This window comes from Jatropha curcas, chromosome 2 (assembly GCF_041381405.1).
Source record: "Jatropha curcas cultivar XTBG-Jc1 chromosome 2, XTBG_Jcur_1.0, whole genome shotgun sequence".
NCBI lineage: Eukaryota > Viridiplantae > Streptophyta > Magnoliopsida > Malpighiales > Euphorbiaceae > Jatropha > Jatropha curcas.
This window is the reverse complement of record NC_143152.1, coordinates 33739077-33761935: the sequence shown is the minus strand read 5'-3', so window position 1 is coordinate 33761935 and position 22859 is coordinate 33739077. Positions and strand designations below refer to the sequence as shown.

Below are 22859 nucleotides of genomic sequence, written 5' to 3'. Positions count from 1 at the left end.
TCCCCTCCATTTCTCAGTAAACAAGCATAGTTAGACAGGTCTGAAATTCCTAACATAATAAAACAAAGTCACATGTGCTATGCATTTGATGCAAGTTATTCATCAAGGTTATACAGTCTTAACTTTCAGTGTCTGCACAGACCGTTTCTGACCTAACAGCGTATTTAACAGTACCTCTAAATTTTTTTTATGGGGCAGAAAAGTAAGAAATGACGAACCAACTGGAAACTCTAAATGTTGCAGTCAAAAAATAATATAAAATAGGATAGAAACCATGAGCAATGCAATTGCGGTGATCAAAGATCTTATATTATCATCTATAAGGAGAATCTGTGAAGTACCAATGGAAAAGATTAGCACTAGTCCCTTTTTTATTGACTCTTATGCAAGCTATCACCACCTATTCTACCAGAATGAGTTTGAGATGAGTCCACATCATTACAGTCACTAGAATGATTGGTAGGAGATGATGCAACCATTGAGATATCAGTAGAGTACTTTTTTATTCTCAAGGAAATAAGAATGCTTGATACAATCCCAAGCATGGGAAATAGGTAAGACCAGACCATAGATTTCTGAGATGCAGATGTTGAAGCAACAGCAGCACCAGCAAGGCTGCCTATTGATGTGTTCTGTAAGATCATTGGCAGACAGCCAATGACTGTAGGGAGAAGGAAATCCACTATAAACCCAACTTTTGTAGCGGCTAGAGCATAGTTGATGACATAAGAGGGCATGGGAGAGAAACGAGCAAGAAGGACAAATCTCCAACCATCTCGTTCAACTCCTCTGCAGAGGAGATGGAAATATTTGTTTCTCTGCACCCATTCCATGGCTGAACTTGAACTCCTGAAAACCAGCCTGAACAAATCCACAGTATCAAAGATCCTCAAACTAGTAATAGCTACAGATTACTCACAAATTAATATAGCAAATGCAAAATCCTCAAAGAAGTAGGTCCATTCAAGCCAACTTTAAATTATGCATATGGTGCATGGATAGTATATGCAATGAGCAAGACAAACTAACAGAAGTAACTTCAAACTGAGAGACGAGAACATGGGGAGGTATTCTTTATTGCATCTACTTAGGCAATGCCTTGTTCAAGTCTTTGTTTGGCCTTGACAATCTCCTCGATGATTCAGTTGTTTTTTACTCTGGAAATGGCGGCCATAGAGCATAACCAACACAACAATGAAAACTTTTTCTAAGAAAGCGGAATGGGGGATTCATCTAACCAACCCCGTCTCAATATAAAGTAGGAAACTTTGTCCTAAATTCTCATCCTTGTCTAAATTGAAAAATATATCGAACTCCAAAACAGGAAAAGATATCCGTAGTCTAGTACGTATACAACAAGGAATCAATACGACTCCTACTGCCTTTTATACAAGGCAAGTAACCAACCTCAGTAAAGTTACGCATACACATACGTAGCTCTAAGGATTTATATAAAACTCGTTCTCTAGCTTAAGCATTGGAATAGTTGTAGGCCAACCCTACCCTGATTGCTTGTGTTGCAAGTTATAGCCATCAAATACAGGTGTTATAAATTTAAGTAATATTAAAAGAGAGAAGAGAGTTGAGAGAAGAGAAGAGAGTTGAGTACTGATTATGCATTCAAGTACTTTTGATAGCTCTTATTTATATACATGAGTGTAGCTAAGGAAGGTACATGAAAAGAAACACAATCATGATTTTAGAGTCAATAATCCCATAAATTGAGGAAACATAATACCACATTCTAACAAGAGGAAAAGATCTCTGGCAACATCAATTAAAGATTTCTGGCAATAAGTCGTTTTATGGATATTTTCCCTTTTTTTTTTTTTTTTTTTTTTTTTTTTTTTTTTTTTTTTTTTTTTTTTTTTTTTTTTTTAAATATAGTTCTTGACTACTAAATGTACATAAAGCTAACTCGCAGCAAAGATATCCAATCACAAAGCATCCTAGTTAGTTTAGAGTATAAGCTTGAGGAACTTTAAAGTTATGGATATTTTTGAGGAGCTACACTAACTCGCGTCCCCTAACTTAGAATACAGAAAGATAATGAGATTAAAATGTTGAACTGCATTTATGAGCAGAGTGATCCCATTAAAATCTGCTTCGCAGGTGGTGATGCAGTTAATGGGAAAATAGACCATCTTTAACACCATAGCCTTGCTTCAGCCACTCAAAAAGTCATGATTTAGCGAGCAAGAGGTCTAATTAGAGTCTCAAAGTAATTGTCTTTTTTAAAGAAAAAAAAAAGCCAGAATCCGTAATATAAAATGAAGAAGGTGGGAAAAATTAAAGAAAGAAGTACCTGCCGATCCAGAAGGAGAGGGAAGCCCCTAAGACCTTGGCAGAAAAGACGCAGAGTACAGCAGGCAAAAATCCAAAAAGCAGGGAAGCACCAGCCTCGAAGAAAACAGCGTATGGCAAGCAGAGAGCGAGAGAAAGAGTGTGAATCCCAACATAAACAGGCATCGCCCAGATCCCCAACCGATCGGACCATTCAGCAAGCAGGTGGAAAGCAGCGTCTTTGTCCCATCCCAAGTGCTTGCTCAATTCCCTCGCTATCCCTAACATCCCCACCACAGCGGCTACCTTCCACCATTTCTGCATCCTTCCTTCACTTTCACAGTCAGGGTTCCAGCTCAACCAAAGTCGTCAGGCCCGCAACCCGCGTCACTGTCGTAATTGTTTTGGAACCATTACAAGGGAGTGTTGAGAGAAGACTGAAAAGTAAAAACAAACCATATGATGGCCTTCAAGTCTTTAGGCTTTAAGTGCGCAGCCCATCCATCCATCCATTGGAGGATATAGCAAAATGCAATGTCCATTTAAAAAGGTTTCGACTTTCAGACCCACGAGCCCAGTAGGTAAGCTTTTGCTTTTTGATGCCCGCAAACATGGGAAAGACCTTGGACCAATAGCCCAATACCAAATCAGAATAAAAATATAATATGTCTAAAATTGTTAAAATATAGAAGTGATTATTATTAAACGAAAACTGTCAGTAACACTCTTGAACATTTGTTTTAATATAAGCAATCAATATGAAATAATTTCTACAACATAATCTCAATAATGCTTTAAAAATTCATATAGTTAATTAACAAAGAACATAAATCAGTTTATTTTTAACAATATAGTTATGATTATGATATTTGTACATATAAATAACAAATAAAATAAATTTTACATGTTTAATATCAATAATTGTAAGAATATATGTGTTAAAACAATAAGTTTATAAGAAAAAACAATTGTATTTTACCATTAGATTATGCTTTAACGTTCACGAGTTAATTATGAGTGCAATACATTGAATAAATAAAAAAGTTGTTAATGTCTTAATGATACATATGTTTGAAATATAACTTATATCTATATATAATATTTTTATTTTTTTGAGAAGAACCCATAGATATGGTTTTGACATAAAACGTATATAAGCTCAAATTAGGGTGGGGAGGAGTGCCTAAACCTTGAAGCAAATTAACCTAAAAAAAAATTAGGTTTCAGTTAAAGCAATGGAAGTTAGAAGAAATATGCTGAAGAGTGAGTAATTGCAAATAAATCCATGATAGTATATTAATTAGATTTGAAGCACGTGAATCATGATTCCCATTAGCTGATAAAATATTGGGTTTAGAACCTTAGATTAGATTAGGTATCTGCCTCCTTTGCGTCTTAAATCTTAATTTAATTCCTCAACTGGCTTTTTTAAAAAAAAAAAAAAAAAAAAAAAAAATCGTAACAACTTCATGCCAACGTTTCTGATGAGCAACTTATAATTAGAATTAGGCAGTCAAAAGGACACCTTCTTCTATTTAGGCAAAACACGTGCGCTCGCTGGTCAAACATTGGATGGGCCCCACTCCCTCTTCCACGTTTGGATTGTTTTGTTTTGTTTTGTTTTTCCAGAAGAAGTGGATGGATTGATTGATTTCAAAGTTTCAACTTTCAGCCAACAACACATCCAATTCCTCTGTTTGTTCATATGTCATGTACTGTGGCGATGATGATGATGCTGGCGCGGAGCCAGCCTGTTAGGACGGGCCCAGAAAACCTATTCTGAGCCAGGTCAATTAAGTTCATCTTGTATTGTAACAAATGTGCTGTGCTGCTGACTGATCTGATCATACGAACAGTATTAGTAATTTATTAATTGACATCGTCACTCACGATTACTTGGTCCATAAACTTTATACTATATTTATTATTATTAATTAATTAACTATGTTCGAGAGACGCCGTTTTTGACATATTTGCAAGTTGGGCCACCCACCCTCTTCAATCTTGATTCTTGATTCTTGATTCTTAATTCTTGATTCTTGATTCTGGCCAGGGCCAAGATGTTAAATGGATGGCTTATGCTTCTCTATCATAACAACATTACTCTTCACTGTTGTATTATAAAAGAAAAATAAAAGATTACTGAAAGAAGAACGACGTATTAATTTTGAATAATATTGGCAGTTTGATCAGCTCTCCATTTGTCTTTTTTGTTAAACACGAGTCATACCTCAGAATGAACCCTTACAGCAATAAATAAATTAAAATATAATTACAGAGAACAAAATCTTTGAGTTAGGCATTTCACATGGTTATGAACTGCAGCTTCTTTTGTATTTTGTAAGCCGTCCTAGCTAGCTAGATAATAATTATCATTTCCTATTAATTTAACTGGATTATTATTATAGTTCAATTTTCATATAATCTCACATGGAAACTTACCCAAAACCAAGTTTGTTTCATTCACAAGTGTGCAGAGGATTTTCTTCGAATTAATTTGTAAGTAACAAATTTTGAACGCCTAGGAGGGTCAACATTTAGATTTAGAAATCCAAAACTTGAGTAATTTTTTAAGTGTGCAGAGAAATTCCTTCATCAAAATCCAAAATCCTTGTCGTACGCAACCCTAATTCTTGAAGAGTAACGATACAGGCGGAATCAGTTTATCGGTGAAAGTGAAACTCGTAATTACATATACAATGGGAGGAAAATGGTGTAAAGTTCTTGAGGAGTGAAAACCGCGCGGGGACCAATCAAAATGAACAAGTATATGGTGGAGGATTTGGTCAATGGGTGATCGCATTTCATCATCGGGAATGGTAGGTATGCTGCTGCTGCTTCTGCTGTTACCCTTTGATTATTCGACACTTGAAGTTTAAGCAACTTAAACTCGAGACTAGAGACAAATCAAATACTATATGCCACATGTTTTGTCCTATATATATATACACATACGTGGAGACGTAATGCTCTCAATAATCTCTTTCTATATCCTACTGCCCTTACCTTCTGTATGTGTATTTTTTTTTTTTTATACCAATATTAATATTATTACGATTATTATTTTCATGATTACAAATTCTATAATAGCAAGCGGTATATTAATTTTTGTGGTTTTGGCCTCAGTTGGCGTTCCACGAAAAATTTAATTGCAGAATATCCAAAAAGGAGTTTCAGTCAAACTAGTGCGTCAAAGTTTAAATAGGAATAGAAAAAGAGAAATAGTTATACCCGGGTGTCTCGCCGCTAGCTAAAAGCCAAGCTCTCCTTTCCACTTACAAATACCACACATACCTCCTCCTTTTTATTTATTTCTTTCTTGCTTTAAGATTCAAGAACCAACCTCAGAATATTTCCTATTACAGAACCAGAAATGAAACAAATCTTTCCATCATTATCCACTTTCTGACCTGATTAATTAGTACCTGTTTTGCTTATATACTAACTATATCTATCTTTTCAGTTTCTGCTGGTCGTTAAACAATCTTAATGGGCATAAAATTTTTCAATCTGCAAACCATTCCTTGGTGTTTTCTGATGGGCAATCCCATGTCGTGCGTCCATATCCAGCCTGAGCCACCGGCAGAGACAATCAAGCTCATAAAATCGGATGGTGTGGTCAAGATCTATGACAAACCCATCCATGTCTCAGAGCTATTAATACAACACCCAAAGCATTTGGTATGCCGCTCAGACTCATTCTACATAGGCCAGAAGATTCCAGCTCTCTCTGCTAACGACAAGCTTCAGCTCGGCCACAACTACTTTCTTCTTCCTAAACATTGTTTCCAGTCGACCCTATCATTTGTCACCATCGCGTCCTTTGTCGCCACTTCTTCTTCCTCCTCTACTTCTTCTTCTTCCTCCTTGTGCACTAGAGATTCAAGAAACGCGCTTCTAAAGAAGGCCGCAGTCTGCAAACCCTTCGACATCCAAAAATCTTCTTCTGGGATTCTGAGAATGCGCGTATCCGATGAGTTTATATCGCAATTAATGAAAGAAGGGCAGATGAAGGAGTCCGATGAGGAAGAAGACGGGTCTACTGCTGCAACCAGCCGAGTATGTACCACTCCTCAGTTACAGAAGGATTATAGACTGCTTGTCAGATCAAGCAATTGGAAACCGAAGCTGGAGACAATAAGGGAGAAGGAGAAGAGAAAGCTTTCTTCTTTTGGAATGAAAAGAAGGAAGAAATCTCAGTCTAAAGGAACCCAAAAGCCCAGTCATAGTCATAAATCATCACCAGCCACACCCACCAAGGCTTCTTCCAAAGCCAAGATCAAGATCAAATTAAGGAAATAGTAGTTGATGACACACCGCAGCACCGATAGTCATTTATTTTTCCTTTTCAAAACTTTTAAATTTCTGGGGTTGGCATGTGACTTCTAAATCCTAATGTACTTTGTAAAACCGGTTCACAGTCTCCCTTTGATACAAAGGAAGAGAGAGAAAGAAATCAACAGTAACCCTCTTTCTGTTATAATTCCCCATTTTATTTCTTATGGGTATGGATAAACTATCCTCAATTCTGTAATGAACTAACAAATTTGTCAAAGTTTAAGTGATCAATTTAGTTATTAAATGGATCTAATTATTAATCTAAAATAAAAACTGTGAAGTTCCATGAATTAACTAATTTTGGAACTGTTAATTTATGGAACTGGGTGTAGATATGAGATTTGATTATTCAGGAAGATGATGACAATGATAATAGTAATACTATTGAGAGACAGGACAGATGAGGTGATAGTGAAATGTGAGTGAGCAGATGATCAATTTTCAGCTTCGACCCAAACAGTAGAGATTGGCAAATTGGAATTGGGTTGGCAGCGTTAGACTCGACTCTTTGCTGGCGTGCATATTTCTACGCATGACGACAAATTACCAGTCAAAATAAGTCATTTTTCTCATTTCTTTTGCGCATAAAATTATTCTACTAGGATACCTCATCCTCTTTTTACACTCTTCTACTACCGTCTCTATTCAATTCAATTATGGGCTATTTTTTTTGGCCTTTTACAAATGAAAATCATGTTTGCCTAACTCTACAGAGATAGATAGCTCATAACCATGACTCGACATCCCACAACGCATGTTATATTTTCTTTTAAAGACAAAAATAAAAAATAAAAAGCGTTGGAAATGGGCTGTTGATTTCTTTTTTTTTTTTGACCTGGTCAGGCAGGCGTATGCTACTTGTTTAATGGAGGAGGAAGAGCTCTCCAGTTCCAGTCCCCAGCCATCTTTTGGTAAATTGATGAAATTTAAAAAACAAATACAACAAGAGAAATGAGGGCAACTACCATCAATTTGATAAAGGAGTATCCATCAAATTCTAATGATATTTAATTTAACACTTATCATAATAATGCTTGGAAGCCTTAGCCAGGCCCAACTAGAACTCCACTAAACCCCTATCCCATTGTACTGTGGATATATCAAATATGTCTTCATGTGGCCCATTGCCAAAGTTCACTCCTGCGAAAATCGAAAAATGATTGCGAAAGAAGTCGAGAGAGGAATGCTGGTCCATCGGTCCATCCATGATTTTCAAGGCCGGCTTCGTACGTTCCAGATTTGATCTCATTTTTGCTATTTGCTTCGGATCTCAGAATGGGTGTCAACGTCATTTCATCGGCACGGATCCACACTTTCTTCTTCAATTCCGATACTGCGCCAATTCATATCTCACAATCCAAGCATCTCCGTACTCTCAGGGCCCCCTTCAGGGTCAAATCTGGGGCTTTGTCCTTCGCCCACCAGGTGCTCGATGAAATTCCGCTCTCCGATACCTTTGCTTGGAACAATCTTATCCACACCCATTTGACCAATAGGGATCCTGCGGGCGCACTCTCTATTTATCTTTGCATGCTGCTTCGGGGTGCTCGTCTTGATAGACGCACTTTCCCTCGCGTTTTAACCGCTTCTCGCCTTTGTAGCAACCTCTGTCTTGGCAAACAGCTTCACGGCCAAGTTCTCAAGCTCGGCTTCTCTTCAGACCACTATGTCACTACTGCTTTAATGGAAATGTATGGACGTCTTGATGGTACTCACGCTGCTAAATGGCTCTTTGATAAATCTCCTGCCAAGAATTCTATCTCATGGACTATGTTAGCTAAGTTGTACTTGACGCATAATCAGCCGGATTTGGCTCTTCATGTGTTCTATCAAATGATGGACTCCAACATTCAAATTGATCCAGTAGCGTTGATGACAGCGATTTGCGCGTGCGGTATGTTGAAATCTCTGCAGCAAGGAGGAAATGTTCATGAGATTGCAAGGAAATGTGGATTGGAGTTTGATATTTTGGTGGCCAATTCACTCTTGAAAATGTATATTGATTGCGACAGTGTTGAAGATGCTCGTGCAACCTTTGATCGAATGCCAAACAAAGATATCATTTCGTGGACAGAATTGATAAATGTGTATGTGAAGAAGGGAGAATTTAATGAAGCTCTCAAATTGTTTAGGCAGATGATTTCTGTCGGAATAAAACCCGACGCCCTCTCAATTTGTAGCATTCTCCCTGCTTGTGCAAGACCAGCAGCTCATAAGCTTGGGAAACAGGTCCATGCTTACTTGCTAAGAAATGGCATCGAACGCGATATTAGGATCCAAAATGCTGTTATGGACATGTATATTAAATCAGGATTCCTACAGTCTGCTTCACTTGTTTTTGCTCGTATGCAGGAGAGGGATGTAATTTCATGGACTGTAATGATATTAGGCTTTAGTGTGCATGGACAAGGTGAGCTTGGAGTAGAATTGTTCCGCCGGCTGGAGAAGGACCCGAGCATAGAGATTGATCAATTTACGTATGAAGCTGTCCTACGTTGTTGTGCTGCCTCATGCATGGTTGAGGATGGAAAATTCTATTTCAACTGTATTGAGGAACCTAATACAACACACTATTGTTTGATGGTCACGCTCTTATCTCGCGCAGCACTTTTTGAGGAGGCAAGAGCCTTTATTGAAAAACATCAGATTGGGAGGAATGGAAAGGTAATGAGAGCACTGCTGGATGGGTGCCAGGTCCATCAGCAAGCAAAAATAGGTGAGCAGGTCATTGAGCAGCTTTTTGAGTTGGAACCCGTCAGTCTTGAGAACTATGTGTCAGAATCCAATTGGTATGCTGCTAATGCGAAATGGGAAATGGTTGGGAAATTGGAAGAAAAGATTAAAGAACTAAGTTTGAAGCCTAAGAAAGCTTATAGTTGGATAGAATTCCATAATAAAATTCACACCTTTGGAACTGGAGACGCATCCCATCCAAGATCAGAGAGAATATATGGGGAGTTGCAGTGTTTAATGGAGAAAATGGAAACTTCTGCTTTTAACCTCCGAGATGCACGAAAGAGGGAATGCATTGAAATTGGGCACAGTGAAATGTTGGCACTTAGTTTTGGTCTAATAAGTACACGGGCAGGGGTAACAATTCGTATTGCCAAAAACCAGAGTGTGTGTCGTTGCTGCCATGATTTTGCAAAGCGTATTTCTAAGATAGTAGAGCGTGAAATTATAATAAAGGACTTGAATTGTTTCCATCATTTTAAGGATGGTATCTGTTCCTGTAGGGATTTACTTTAGTCGTCTTACTTAGTCCATGATATTGCAGAGGAATTTCCCTCGACTTGGAAAGGAATCTCCACAACTGAGATGATTTTTTGCATTGATTTCCAAGATTAAAATGTGACCATGTGAATTTTTTCACGCATATATGCTTTGTCCAGGCCTGTGAAACGGCTATTTACAGATATCATAGTCCCAAAAAAAAAATAATAAATAAATAAATAAATAATGGTTCCAACTCGGAGAATCAGTGCAAGAGCTACCATACGAATGTTTAATTACTAATATAAGGTATCCATCCGAGGATTGTTGGGATTCAAGGCCAAGGAGTGAATCAAGCCTTTCAGATTTTTTTTTTTTTTTTTTTTTTTTGGACAAGGGAAAAAAGATTACCAAATTAGATGAAACAGAGCCTAGGGTGTAAAACTTCACAAATATCATGGAGAAGCAAACTACAAATTCCCTGAAGAGGCTCATAAAAAATGCGAGAGAGGACCCTATGTTAATAATAATGAGTAGAAGAAAAGTCAAATGGAAATATAGAACAAATACCAGTAAGCACTACAGGTAGCCAGCCAATAAAGAATTGTATATATATTCACAAATAATCCCAAAAGAAGCAAACGAGGAAATTTATGCGGCAAGACTTTTAATAAAAGTTTAGTTGTGCCAGTCCCTAACTGTTCAAAATTTTGTTGCAAAAATAACCAGTAGCAATTTTTCTACCTAGTTCAATTTTCCCTTCTGGTAGGCCTCCTAGGAGGAGGGGCAGCAGAATCTTCCTTCTCATTTTTACCTTCCTTCTCTCCACTGCTTCCTGGGCTGTTTGAAGCCTCCGTAGTATTGCTCCTTGCTTCAGTGGCATTAACCTGCAAATTACAGAGCGCACAAGAATTTCTATCATGCCACACATCATGACAACTGATATGTGCCAAACTTTGAACGTCCAAATAACATACCACGGTTTTTTTGCCTCCAAATAGTATTCTGAAGAATGCTGTCAAGACAATAACCGCAATGGAAACAAGAATGCCAATAGTTATATTAGGTTGTTTTTCCGCCTGGTCAACGATATCCTTCAAGAAAACATGTAATCCAGTTTAAGTCCTCCTGTCATCTTCTGCAGAGAAATTGCAATAGGTTTACAATAGAAATATCTGTTCACTCACAATAATTTTAGGTTTGTATGCAACTAAGAATGGAATATCCCCTATCTTGTACAGAAGATCAAACACCTTATTCTGCAAGAAATAGCCCAGCAAGTTTGTTATGGTATGAAATAACAAGAGATAACTGTAGCAGAAGTAATCTTTTGCCAGCACCAAAATGGAAAAAAAGAGAAAAATAAAGGCACAACCTGTAAGCTAGAGAGGCCTCCTCCAGCAGCCTTTTTCTCAACTTCAAACTTCGGTTTCCATGTTCTTTCCCTGTATTTGCTTGCAACCTTCTCGTCTGTAGCTATCAGAATATTGTCAAACAATATGTTATCCTGCATTGTCCAAATCTCAATACCAATTGCAGTAATGGGCTCAAAATTAGGTTTCTCAAGTTCGAAGTAAGCAGGGTTTGGGATCTGTTGGGGCTTCCATATGCCCTTATAATTAGGGTTATCAATTTGAGGAGCATGCCATTTTCCTTTATAAGCAGGATTCCTCTTCATTGGCCTCTTCCACTGACCACAACCAGGGGCCAATGCACACTTTGGATTGTCAATTTTAGGTGGCTCCCATTCACCATCCTCCTCATCATCCCAGTCTTCAGGCTTTGAAGCATCAGGATCATCTATCTCCTCTGGCTCATCATCCAACCACCCTTTCGGTTTCACTGCATCCACATCTTCAATTTCTATGGGTGCATCCTCGTCCCAATCATCTGGTTTCACTGCACTTGGATCTGGAATCTTTTCACGCTCATCCCAGTCATCTGGCTTCTTATCATCCGGATCTGGAATTGTCTTGGGCGGAATTAATGCTGGCTCAAAATCTTCGGCTGAAAGGAAATTAGCCTTCTTTTTCTCCTCACCGTCTATTAGAATTTGTAATCCATTATCCGGTTTCAATATTGCGGTATATACATGGGTAAGCTTGTCAGATGGCACAGAAGGAGGATACCTGAGATGGTGCTCCACAAATGCCCCATTCTTGGGATTCTTATGCTTAAGAATGAAGTGAACCTTGTTGGTGGAGCCACACTTGTCAGGTCCAAACATTATAGAGTATGGAGACTCATTATCAAATCCCTCAGGTTTCCATCCATCCTCTTGCTGTTGGAGATATTTCAAATACGCACCACCACATTCTAGCCCATTTTGTAGCCGCACCTCAAACTGTAGAATAATGGTTCCATCCCTGAGACTCAATATCTTATTGAGCTCTTTAACAATGGCATATTTTCTAGCCTTCTCACTAATAAGGAGTCCATGATCATCATGTCCCTCACTTTTTGAGAGTTTCCATACACCTTAAGAGAAAATGGATACCATTGTATATATTTACAGGTTGCAAAAAGAAGAGAATAGCCACATTTTAAGTGCATGATGTTATAGGTCATGCATAGACCTAATGCATTCATGAGGAACTATATGAGATAAGATGCATTTATTACAAACAAGAATGTTTAGTTTGAATATTTTTGCAACTTAAGAGAAAACGGCTTATGGAACCCTCTATTCCATGCATATCCTGTTTCCACCTTATGAAGAAAAACTACCAACGCAGGTAGCAATTATATAGCATACACATAATAGGAGTACATACACTTTATAAAGATGAGAGAAGCAAATATTTAAGTTCAATATTATGGTGGCAGCAGCAGAAAATTAAGTCCTTCCTCCAATCTCAATCTGTCAGCAAGTACAGCACTTTTGCAGGAAAAATTGGAAAGTAAACAGATAGCTGTTATTGACTTTCAAAAAATATCATGAGCTGACTATAGCTTAGCCATTCACATGGCATATTGCAATTGTAAAAGGAAAGTAAAGATAATCATGAATTATTCGGCGAGAAATATATATAAACATATGAAAAGGATCAAATTGAAAATGGAAAATACAGAAACTTATTTTTGAAAAAAAAGAAACCTTGATATTCGTCTTTCTCAGAGACAATCCAGCTCCCATCAAAAGGCTCGTCAAATGGCTCGTAAAATATCTATTAAATAAAGAAAAGAAAGAAACTATAAGATCATCATCGTCTATCAAACTGATACATAACAAAAGAAAGTAAAGAGAAGTACCACGTTATCGGAACCGGAAGCGTGGATCTCTAAGGAAACGCAACCAATCAATATTCCTACAAGCAGAAGAAGAAGCTGATGGATCTGCCTCTTCTCTTCCATCGCTTATCCAAAATTCACAAATAATCTTACTCGAAACGATGATGGAATCTTGCCGTGTTAAATCGGCCACTGACTCGCTCTGCCACTCACCGCCTCTACCATATAATTCTCCACTTCTACTGCTGCTGCTGCTTACCAAGTTATCAGTTACCAGTTACCACCACAGGCGTGGTCAATTTTGACCTTTACCAGGCCAATCCAATTACTTATAATCATTTGAATAATTAAATTTCTTTCCCTAACCTATTAAATATTGAAGGGAAACTTTTATTATTCACAGATTATTTAATAATGCTACAATTTAAATACTAAATTTATCAAAGGACAAACTATATATTTTCAATTGTAGCAGTTGGGAATAAAAGTGTGCCTAAAATTATTTTGCAAAAGTTATTAAAATTTTTTAAATGTTAGATTGCATATGTTTTCTTCGGAAAAAAAAAAAATGCATTGTTCCCTTATATTAAAATAAATCATCTAATACTATTTTGAATTTCGAGAATTAATAATTTTTACCATTTAACTAAGTAATTTGATAATCGAATATTCATCTCCCAATGTCATAAATTTGATCAATTTTGAAATATTCTATGTAAACAATGACGATAATTTTATTGGATACTCAAAAATAAAACTAGTGAAAAAATAGATTGAATTTCATGCGCAAGCTAGCATATTCTGCAGAGAAAGCAACACCAAGAGATCACGAAAAAACGAAGCAATTTGTTTTGGCAAAACAAGATTCAAATTGCAGAAGATGCCTCTTGCTTTCAGATTAATAATATTCCTGAGATTTGCTGTTCAAGTTGCAAGAGATAGTGAAATCACAGAGCAGAATGATACAATTTTCAGAATTAAGGCCTTCCAGTAATAGATGGTAATTAATTTGAAGTGGTGGTCCAGGAGAAGATGAAAATCGTAGAGTGTAGTGTAGTGGAATGGCAGAGAATTTGCTCAACTAATCACAGAACATATTCCTATTGGCTATTTCCAACATCCTGCGGTGCCCACTTGAGCATTCTACTATTCTTTCACCACCAAATTAATATTCATCCTGACAAAAATGAACGACTTCGTACAAAACTTATCTTAAGAAAAGGTTTCTACTGTATTTTCAAATTTGTTATCCAATGCATAAGTAAGCTTGTTATAGAAGCCACACGCACAAGACAGTAGAGAACCAATATATATAAATGCACAACCGCAGAGGAATAGAGGAACATGTTGAGCTTCTCAGGCGCTTGGCATTCTCATAATGTTTGGATGGCGACGTGGGAGCTCAAAACTGTCAAATGCCATGTCTGTAAGTACCCTTTTAGATGTACTGTGAATAAGTTTTTATTATCAAAAGCATTTACTTTATAATGGTGTTTCACTTATATTATATCAATATGGTTTGTACTTTGGATAGATTGTGGAGCTTTCGGTTCATATGGACTGCGATGGATGCGAAAAGAGAATAAGAAGAGCAATCTCCAAAATAGACGGCAAGTGCACTTAATTACACCTTCCATCTACAATAATTAAGCTTATAATATAATTTATACTATCAAGTTAATGAACTTTGCATGTTGCAGGTGTTGATAGCTTTGATATAGACATGGATAAGCAAAAGGTGACGGTAACAGGATACGTAGACCAGAGGAAGGTCCTTAAGGTGGTGAGGAGAACAGGAAGAAAGGCAGAGTTTTGGCCATTCCCATACGACAGTGAATATTATCCATATGCATCTCAGTACTTAGATGAGAGCACCTATACTACTTCCTATAACTACTACATGCACGGCTACAATGAAAGCGTACATGGATACTTTCCAGACCAAGCATACGCCACTGTTGATGACAACACAGTTCACCTTTTCAGTGAAGACAATGTTCATGCATATTGCACCATTATGTGATGACAAACTAATAATTTTCAGCTACAAGCCACAGTTTGTAACTTGGATCATTTTAAAGCCCCGAAAGAAAAGAAAAAATAACAACTGCAAAAACAAACGAACCATTCTTGAGCTTGACCAACCGGCTCACTAAATCAAAAGTGATGATGAAATCCAATCTTAATGCACTTATCCAAATTCCAAATCATCTAGAAAGATTGGTTAATATTTATGTACATAATAGTAAAACATTTAATTATTTCCTTTCAGTCTGCATCTGCTTGGACAAGGGCAAACAAGTGTTTAAATATTGCTTTCAAATTCAGGACCGTATTGGACAACTTGTCAATGAATCCCAGGTCAACTGTAATCTTTAATAAATAGTACATTATACTACTTAATTTAGAGTCACCTAACATGCCACTCATCTGTCGCAATTTTTGAACACCTTGCATGAGTAGCTAATTTCTTTATTGTCTTGGAAGATGATGCTTGATCACTTGTCGCACATTATCCAACTCAAAATTTGCTGCAGAAAAATCAGTACTGGAAAAGAACGGGTTTAGATCACTGATTCCTCTTTCTTCCGCCTGCAAAAATAGGATATAATCAATGCCATGCACGTTTCCCTTCCTAAGTAAACATGTGAACCGATATTTGAGTTTAGGTTTGCATTACCATGATCCGCAAGTCCTCCACTTTCACATCAATATGGCTAAGCCCTGAAATGGAACCAGTTATAATTTCTTCAAAGCGCAGTGCCCTGTTCACAAGTTCTTGCAAGAGGTTGAGAAGCATTCTGTTGTAATCCATCTTGTAGGTGATGTACTTTCTGAAACTCTGGGAATCACATATAAGCTGGCTCAGTATCATGGCCAAACTCATCAATTGTTTAAATAATGAACGAGCAACAAAGCAGATTATCTCTACAGCCACTGCCTGGATATATCTATCCTACAGTTTTGTTTGTGATGAATCTTTTCTCGTATAAGCTACTGAAGACATTCTATGGGAATGAACTGTGAAAAAACTATCTTGACTGAATCCAAACAATGAACAGTAAACAGACTTCTATATATGTTATTTTCATGTACAGTTCTTAGGTAGTACGCCACTTTGTGTGCATTGCAGATATTTGGCTGGGGACACTGTTAACAAGAGAAATTAGAGAACCAGAGACATGGGAATTTGATAAGAAGCGCTGTAATTTCACATTCTGATAGGGTGTGCTTTCTACTTTCTATTTTCCGTCTCTTCTATGAAAAGCAAAAGGCATTGTTGAGGAACAAACAGCATAATAGCTACAAGTTATGAGAAAAGTAGTTAAATTTCTTATTATACCTTTTGCAGAGCTCTCTGCACCCCGTACTTCTGTGTTGAAATGAAGGAATTTAGCAGAACACGTATTGCCACATCTACATCTTCTTCTGTAACATGCTGCCTGAGGTGCATTCGAGCATGTGATTCAGACATCCGTATCATTGATTCTATGTGCCTCACTGCTATAGGGACTCCTTGTCCATGCTGCAGGCAAAATAAAACATTAGGCGCTTATATGATGAGATCATCAAAGCAAACCACATCCCTTAATGGCAATGAGTAAACAAGAGAAAATTGATCTCACTGAAGATTCTCTTCGGAGTTCAGCATATACTTGCTTCAGTTTTTCCATATCAGAGTCATGCAACCTTGGAAAGACATTCAACTTGGCATAAGTAATGTATTTCTTCAGCAAATCTTGAGGAAGAATCTGAAAGAAGGAAAAACCTTCAGGATTAAACATCTAAAGAACACTGTTAAACACCATCAGGATCAAACATCTAAAGAACAATATCAAATGATATCAAAAGCCATAGATGAGAAACTGGTAGGATCTAGAGCATAGGACCTCAGGATCAAAGGGCCTGGCAGAGGCTTGGGCATCTTCCTGGGACTCACTTAAGGATCTATCATCTATATTAGCACCCTTTGGCTGTGACTTGAAATGACTATCAACAACAAACTTAGCAAGCATCTCGTCTGCAACAGGGTCCACAACATCCTACAATTAATAATCAATTCCTTCTCTGTCAGTATCAATTAATTATACATGAACAAATAATGACTGATCTTTGCTGAAGGATTACCTTAACAACACATAGGATGTCAAAACGAGAAATGATGGGATCAGTCAATTCGACATTTTGTGTAAATGTTTTTGAAGAATCATATCTGGGAATGAGCACAAGTATTTTATCAAAATCCATAGTCAGAGATTGATAAGTTTCTCATAAATGTCTAAGTTCAAAAGGCTCCTTTGAAAGGCAATCAATTGTATAAATAAGCTATATGTACATAAAATTGCATACCTTCCTCCAATGGGATTTGCAGCAGCAATGACAGAACAGCGAGCCTGGAGAGATGTTACAATCCCGGCCTTTGATATGCTAATACTCTGCTGCTCCATTGCTTCATGGATACTCACCCTGTTCAAGGGTAGAAAATTTAGTTCCTCGCAATAATAATTATAATAATAGAGATTGTCAACACATACGCAAACCTTTCCCTACCTGTCCTGATCATTCATCTTGTCAAACTCATCAATAAGACAAATACCCTTATCAGCTAATACGAGCGCCCCTCCTTCCAGGGTCCACTCCCTTGTCACTGGGTCTTTGTGCACTGCTGCTGTTAGACCTACAGCTGATGCTCCTTTACCAGTAGTATACACAGCCCTCTGCCCAGTCTTTTCTACATACCTTAAAAAGACATTCTAGATTAATGCCACATCACTATTAAAATACAATTAAATTACTTCAGATATGGCTCTTACTTCAAAAATTGAGATTTTGCTGTGCCTGGATCACCCATGAGAAGTACATTGATGTCCCCTCGGAGCCGGTGCTTACCTTCAACATTTTTCTCTTGGCCTCCAAACATGGCAAGGGCTATTGCAGTTTTAATGTCTTCATGGCCGTATATTGATGGGGCAATTGACTTGATAATCTGAGAATTTAGTTAACAAAGACATTCAGAAATAGGTGTTTTGCAATGATATAACAGAAACATGATAGGCAAAGAAATATAACAGACCCTTTCTCCTATTCTTGGGTCTTTAGCAAGCTTTTCAATTTCTTCTTTGTCCTCCTGTGTAAGTTTATAGGCTGAAAAGAGGTCTTGCTTCTTTGTTACATGGTTTGCTTCAATTACTGTGGCAAAGACAGGAAATCCATTTTTTGTGTTCAGAGATAAGTCAAAGTTGTTTGTATATATGCCCGTGACCTCCTGAAATATATCGCAGCAAAAATAACAGAGGACATGAATAAGTAATGATCAAGACATCAAATAAAGAAAACAAAACAATCCAAGTAAAGGTTTTTACAATCTCTTCCCCTGGGCGGGCACAATCAATCAAATCATTCAATAGTATCACTTCCTTGTATCTTGGAAGCCGACCAGCAGGCACAATTCCGGGGCTTTCCTGGAGTGTAAGTTTCTGGTAATTTCTGTAAATTGTCTGTAACAAGGAATGGAAAGATATGAATAAGATTTGCAAGCTTTTCTTCTTAAAATGTATGCAGCTGCTTAAGTAATCTCACGAAAAACAAAGCAAAATCCTAATTTCACAATTTCCAATTGTTCAGGTTCAGGGCAAACAAAGTAAAACCAACTAAGCATCATATAACAGCCATGAAAGTGACATGGAAAAATATCAGATAATTCACCTGCTCTATGTTAACAGTAAATGGTCCTTTTGATTGGCATTCAGGGCAAGAGCCAACTTTGACTTCTGAATATGAATTCTGAAAGAATGGTCCTAAAATCGCCCCACACTTGTTGCAGTCATATTTTACCTGCTGCAACTGCGGGAACACACCAGAACGTCTAGTCACAACTCCTCCAATACGAATCATTGTGTTTAGATGGATCTGCCTAAAAATCACAATGCATAGGCAAAAAGCTTAAACCTTGTGGGAAAGAAAACCCCTAAACATCCAAAAATACTTCAACACAGACTACCCACATTACCTAATGTTCCGGATCTGGTCATAAACTGGTAAGTTAGTAACACGGACATAGATCTTTTGATGGATATTTTTGTAGTTTGGATGTAAATTGAAGACAACACTTCTGGCAACTTCTTCCATGACTTCTAGGACAGATTGAGGTGCATCAGCAAGCCAGATGGCAATATTTGGATGGACATAGATAAATTGTTTGTAATCAATCTCCAAACTGCATTTATTAGCTGCAAATGAAATATAAAGTAAGCTAAATGAATGATGCATGGCAATTGCTTGTTCCTGAAAGTGGAAAGGCTGAGCATCCAAAAGCTTCACCTGACACCATCTCATTTATCAGACGCACATATTCAAAATCTCCATGTCCATTCTTTGGATTCACGTACGTAAGCAGGAATTCCTTAAACTTCTTGGCAATAAAACGACGCACTTCATCTCTTGTAACCCACTCTCTAAGGGTTCCTTGTACTCTATACATCTCAAACTCACCTTCATCGCCATCTTCGTCCTGGACAAAATTCGCAAGAGCAATGTGACTGGTTTCTAAACAATTAATTTATCATTAGCAAGAGGAAATATTTTATATAACCTCTGAAAATTAAAAGTGATGAGAGTGTATTACCTCATAAGGATAATCATCAGTTTGATCAGTCATAGGCACATCATCCCGTGAATGCCCCCTCTGTGATCTTCCAGGTGAGCTTTGCATACCATCAGTATCGTCATAGCTTCTTTGAGAAGCTGGAGGCCTGAAATCAGCTCTGGACCTCTTTGAAGGCCTGTAACTGTCGTCATCAGTATCTGCAACCAGAAAAAACAACCAATTTAACCTTCCTAAACGCAATTCTTCAAATTAATTTACCAAACAAGCAAGCCAATGTGAAAGCATTAGCTGTCACACAAAGTGAACAGCATTTCTATTTTACACTTTCTGACTTAGAAGGCAGTTAATTGAGAAATATTCTGGCAGGAATACATATGATATACACAGGCTAGAATTTAGAATTTGGGGCTTAAATATCCAACATAAACAAAACTATCCAAAGATTACAATGTAACACATTATTTGGGAATTAAAATTAGATTACGATTTTTTTTTTTTTTTAATGAAATCAATTCCATATGGATTCATTCACCCGCCCTTTGTAAATCCACAAATAATAAACTAGGAAGCATTAGATTGATTTGAGCATCAGAATAGAGGGAATGAACTTACTTCAACCCGCTGAAAGCATAAAAGGAAGATTGACGAATATTCAGCATAATCAGGAACTAACAGATGAAAAAATAGAAGGAATAAATTACCATGGTCATGGAGGAGTTGAGGGAGCTTGCGGTTTGTGAGTCGGGAATCGCGGGCATCGAGCACATTTTCAGCAGCCCTCCGATCCTGCATGATCTGATCCAAATCCCTCTCATCCTCCATTGAGTCATCCAATCCGACCGACTCGTACTGATCGTGCTCATCCATCCTCCGATAGTCACTGCATTTTCATTTCATTTTAGTATATGTAGGCGTAAATTATATGTAAATGAAACTAATGGCGAATAACATAAACACTAGCACTCACTCCATGAAATTATCGTTGAATAGGTCCTCGCCTTCCTCCTCCTCTTCAGGTTCAGGCTCGTCTCTGATGATTTCGGGATCGACGGCAGCCTCATCATCGTCAGTGTAGTTCTCAGAGGCTCGGCTGGTGTTGGGGGGAAGCTGATCCGTGTTGAAGCCAGCAGATGTGGGAGAATCAGGAGTCGATGGTGGATTTCCTGAATTAGCGGAAGCCATTGCTTATGATTTCCTTTTTCTTTTTTGTTTTTGTTTTTTTTGGCGCGGTTGATTTGGGGTCTTCTTAGGGCATCGCTGAACTGTGTTCTCTTTTGCTACTTACCCAGGAATGGATGAGGTGAGATTTGGCGGGAAGATTTGGCGCCAATTTGGCTGACGTGGCGCTCCTTTTGTCCTTTTCTATTCCTCGCAACGTGGCCGAGTTTTTAGACTCCGTTCTGATCATGGCCTAGGGCTTGAACCTTGAGAGGAAAAGACTCGCAGTCGCAGCTGGCTTCAGCCCAGGCCCAAATTTGACCATATTAATATGATTTTGTATACTAAAATTGATCCCTTTGGAGAGCAATGAAATGTGGATGCTTTACTTACTCAAAAAAATTAAAAAAATATATATATGGATGCTTTACATTTTATACATCATTCGTTTATTTTTTGACTAATTAGTAATTACTAATATTAAGCAATAAATTAATGGGGAAATCAATTTTATTTGTAATTATATTAATTGTTGTTGCTGATTTTCATTTAATTAAATATTTGAAATTGTATTGCTGAATAATTTTACGATGAAATAATTATTATTAAGAATAAAAAAATCGACATCTAATTCAAAATATTTAATTGATTGGTGGTGATTCAATGTATTAGATAAATATATTTCATTTTCAAAATTCTATTGACATAATTAATTATTATAAAAAATTTAATTTTACGGAACTCATCAAATTAAAATTAAATTTGACATGGGATATAAAGATATCGCAAAAATAATAATATAGTTATAAATCAAGGTTTAATTATTAATCTAGCTAATAATGTAGTCAATTATAATTAAGTTTTATCACGATAATTAATTTACAACCCAAGATAAAAGGATTGAAAGGCCCGTTATGCAATTAGAGGCAATCGGATTCTCCGTAGAAAAGTAGCAGAGAAATCCGGTCGACTTTACATTTTATTTGAATTCCCTGTCCGAACACAGATTCTATGTGAACAGAGATAACTAATGAAGAAAGAAAAATTAAAGCAATTAAACGCTTCTCTCAAGCATCTCTTGAAACCTCTTGAAGGATTCAAGCTTCTGCAAACGCATTTGATTGTGAAATCTCATAATGAACAGGTCCGCGACATGATCAATCTCATCTTCCAAGCTGAAATCTTCTCCTTCTTCTTTGGAATTCTTCACCAAATCGATGATGGACCCTCCTGGGTCACTGAAGTCCTCTTCATCGAATAGCGAGTGCGTCAGGTCAGGGTACTTATCGTCATCGCCATCATCAATCTCGTCTGCCAGCTGGATGCAACCGGAATGCAACTCGTTGGCTGAAGCATTATTGTATAGAACGATGGCCTTGCTTTGGTCCTCATTGTCGTCTTGAGTCTCTCTGTCGCTCTGCCCGAGAATGTTATGAATCTTGTCAGAGATTGAACCCAGCAAAACCTTCTTACTCTTCACTAAAGAGAACATTATCAGACGAGCCTTAACTGCGCTTGTTTTGTTCTTAATAGCCACGGACTTGGTCTTTGCAATGGAACTCACTAGTAACACTATCTTTTTCAAGAAAACCGAAGCTTTGTTCGTCATTTTTTCCCCTTTTTTCGGGATTCGAAAGAATATGAAACAGAGGCACCAAGAAGATGAAGGATATGTAGAAATTTTGATATTTAGAGAGGGCTAGCTTAATTGCTTAGAGACAGTGCTTAGCATGAGGAAATGCAGAAGGCCTTTTGCTGGCTTATAAAGAGAAGCAAGCTGTGCCTTTTCGCTTTCTTTTGTTGCTTTTCTTTTGTTTTGTACTTTTGGGAGTGGGATGAAAGTGGGTTTGATAAATTTGATTAAAAAAAAAAAAAAAGCAGAAAGAGAAGCTTCACCGAGTGGTAATCTGCTCTTACCCAGCCACGTATTGGCTGGGAATCAACAAACATGCAATTGAAAATGTTTTTCTCGAGTAATAATTGAAGCATGGCACGTTAAAAGAAATGCAAATGCAATTGTTTTGCAGTA

General features: G+C 37.4%; 7 protein-coding genes across 8 annotated transcripts; 3 read left to right on the top strand and 4 right to left on the bottom strand.

Moving 5' to 3' along the window:
* Nucleotides 1-287: 287 nt before the first annotated feature.
* Nucleotides 288-2741, bottom strand: LOC149498700 (SNARE associated Golgi protein family). Its single transcript, XM_089717783.1, has 2 exons — nt 2306-2741; nt 288-861 (listed from the first exon to the last, which is right to left on the bottom strand). The coding sequence occupies exons 1-2, from the start codon at nt 2605-2607 to the stop codon at nt 372-374; spliced, it is 792 nt and encodes a 263-aa protein (XP_089573909.1). The 5' UTR covers nt 2608-2741; the 3' UTR covers nt 288-371.
* A 2746-nt stretch (nt 2742-5487) lies between these two features.
* Nucleotides 5488-6766, top strand: LOC105647269 (uncharacterized). Its single transcript, XM_037640419.2, has one exon. It carries the CDS (start codon nt 5773-5775, stop codon nt 6583-6585), a length of 813 nt encoding a protein of 270 aa, XP_037496347.1. The 5' UTR covers nt 5488-5772; the 3' UTR covers nt 6586-6766.
* A 649-nt stretch (nt 6767-7415) lies between these two features.
* Nucleotides 7416-10172, top strand: LOC105647270 (pentatricopeptide repeat-containing protein At3g12770). Its single transcript, XM_012233287.4, has one exon. It carries the CDS (start codon nt 7897-7899, stop codon nt 9868-9870), a length of 1974 nt encoding a protein of 657 aa, XP_012088677.1. The 5' UTR covers nt 7416-7896; the 3' UTR covers nt 9871-10172.
* A 248-nt stretch (nt 10173-10420) lies between these two features.
* On the bottom strand, nt 10421-13390 carry LOC105647271 (calnexin homolog). Of its 2 annotated transcripts, none has more exons than XM_012233289.4 (6): nt 13090-13390; nt 12932-13001; nt 11210-12312; nt 11022-11093; nt 10812-10928; nt 10421-10721 (listed from the first exon to the last, which is right to left on the bottom strand). In XM_012233289.4, the coding sequence occupies exons 1-6, from the start codon at nt 13186-13188 to the stop codon at nt 10584-10586; spliced, it is 1599 nt and encodes a 532-aa protein (XP_012088679.1). In that variant the 5' UTR covers nt 13189-13390; the 3' UTR covers nt 10421-10583. The 2 variants fall into 2 exon arrangements, with proteins under 2 accessions (XP_012088679.1, XP_012088678.1); XM_012233288.4 differs by having other exon boundaries at nt 13087-13388.
* A 984-nt stretch (nt 13391-14374) lies between these two features.
* On the top strand, nt 14375-15115 carry LOC105647272 (Heavy metal transport/detoxification superfamily protein). Its single transcript, XM_012233290.4, has 3 exons — nt 14375-14491; nt 14600-14675; nt 14766-15115. Exons 1-3 carry the CDS (start codon nt 14444-14446, stop codon nt 15086-15088), a joined length of 447 nt encoding a protein of 148 aa, XP_012088680.1. The 5' UTR covers nt 14375-14443; the 3' UTR covers nt 15089-15115.
* A 180-nt stretch (nt 15116-15295) lies between these two features.
* Nucleotides 15296-20942, bottom strand: MCM2 (minichromosome maintenance (MCM2/3/5) family protein). Its single transcript, XM_089717391.1, has 17 exons — nt 20640-20942; nt 20374-20552; nt 19691-19869; nt 19387-19576; nt 19076-19295; nt 18772-18979; nt 18429-18563; nt 18140-18331; nt 17880-18052; nt 17617-17805; nt 17416-17532; nt 17194-17278; nt 16956-17108; nt 16692-16817; nt 16409-16591; nt 15746-15907; nt 15296-15657 (listed from the first exon to the last, which is right to left on the bottom strand). Exons 1-17 carry the CDS (start codon nt 20852-20854, stop codon nt 15538-15540), a joined length of 2826 nt encoding a protein of 941 aa, XP_089573517.1. The 5' UTR covers nt 20855-20942; the 3' UTR covers nt 15296-15537.
* Nucleotides 20943-21672: 730 nt separating this feature from the next.
* Nucleotides 21673-22713, bottom strand: LOC105647275 (transcription elongation factor). Its single transcript, XM_012233292.4, has one exon. It carries the CDS (start codon nt 22437-22439, stop codon nt 21885-21887), a length of 555 nt encoding a protein of 184 aa, XP_012088682.1. The 5' UTR covers nt 22440-22713; the 3' UTR covers nt 21673-21884.
* Nucleotides 22714-22859: the final 146 nt, after the last annotated feature.

Excerpts from the sequence above, each read along its gene's own strand:
- MCM2 (XM_089717391.1), bottom strand. The coding sequence starts at position 20,854 with ATGGCTTCCGCTAATTCAGGAAATCCACCATCGACTCCTGATTCTCCC. Across the intron at positions 18,053-18,139 it reads ACCCAAGAATAGGAGAAAGG|ATTATCAAGTCAATTGCCCC; the intron begins GTCTGTTATATT and ends CTAAATTCTCAG. Across the intron at positions 16,592-16,691 it reads AACTCCGAAGAGAATCTTCA|CATGGACAAGGAGTCCCTAT; the intron begins GTGAGATCAATT and ends TTTTGCCTGCAG.
- LOC105647270 (XM_012233287.4), top strand. The coding sequence starts at position 7,897 with ATGGGTGTCAACGTCATTTCATCGGCACGGATCCACACTTTCTTCTTC.
- LOC105647272 (XM_012233290.4), top strand. The coding sequence starts at position 14,444 with ATGTTTGGATGGCGACGTGGGAGCTCAAAACTGTCAAATGCCATGTCT. Across the intron at positions 14,492-14,599 it reads AACTGTCAAATGCCATGTCT|ATTGTGGAGCTTTCGGTTCA; the intron begins GTAAGTACCCTT and ends TACTTTGGATAG. Across the intron at positions 14,676-14,765 it reads AGCAATCTCCAAAATAGACG|GTGTTGATAGCTTTGATATA; the intron begins GCAAGTGCACTT and ends TGCATGTTGCAG.
- LOC105647269 (XM_037640419.2), top strand. The coding sequence starts at position 5,773 with ATGGGCATAAAATTTTTCAATCTGCAAACCATTCCTTGGTGTTTTCTG.
- LOC105647271 (XM_012233288.4), bottom strand. The coding sequence starts at position 13,188 with ATGGAAGAGAAGAGGCAGATCCATCAGCTTCTTCTTCTGCTTGTAGGA. Across the intron at positions 13,002-13,086 it reads CTTCCGGTTCCGATAACGTG|ATATTTTACGAGCCATTTGA; the intron begins GTACTTCTCTTT and ends TTTATTTAATAG. Across the intron at positions 10,722-10,811 it reads TTGGAGGCAAAAAAACCGTG|GTTAATGCCACTGAAGCAAG; the intron begins GTATGTTATTTG and ends TGTAATTTGCAG.
- LOC105647275 (XM_012233292.4), bottom strand. The coding sequence starts at position 22,439 with ATGACGAACAAAGCTTCGGTTTTCTTGAAAAAGATAGTGTTACTAGTG.
- LOC149498700 (XM_089717783.1), bottom strand. The coding sequence starts at position 2,607 with ATGCAGAAATGGTGGAAGGTAGCCGCTGTGGTGGGGATGTTAGGGATA. Across the intron at positions 862-2,305 it reads CTCTCCTTCTGGATCGGCAG|GCTGGTTTTCAGGAGTTCAA; the intron begins GTACTTCTTTCT and ends GGATTTGTTCAG.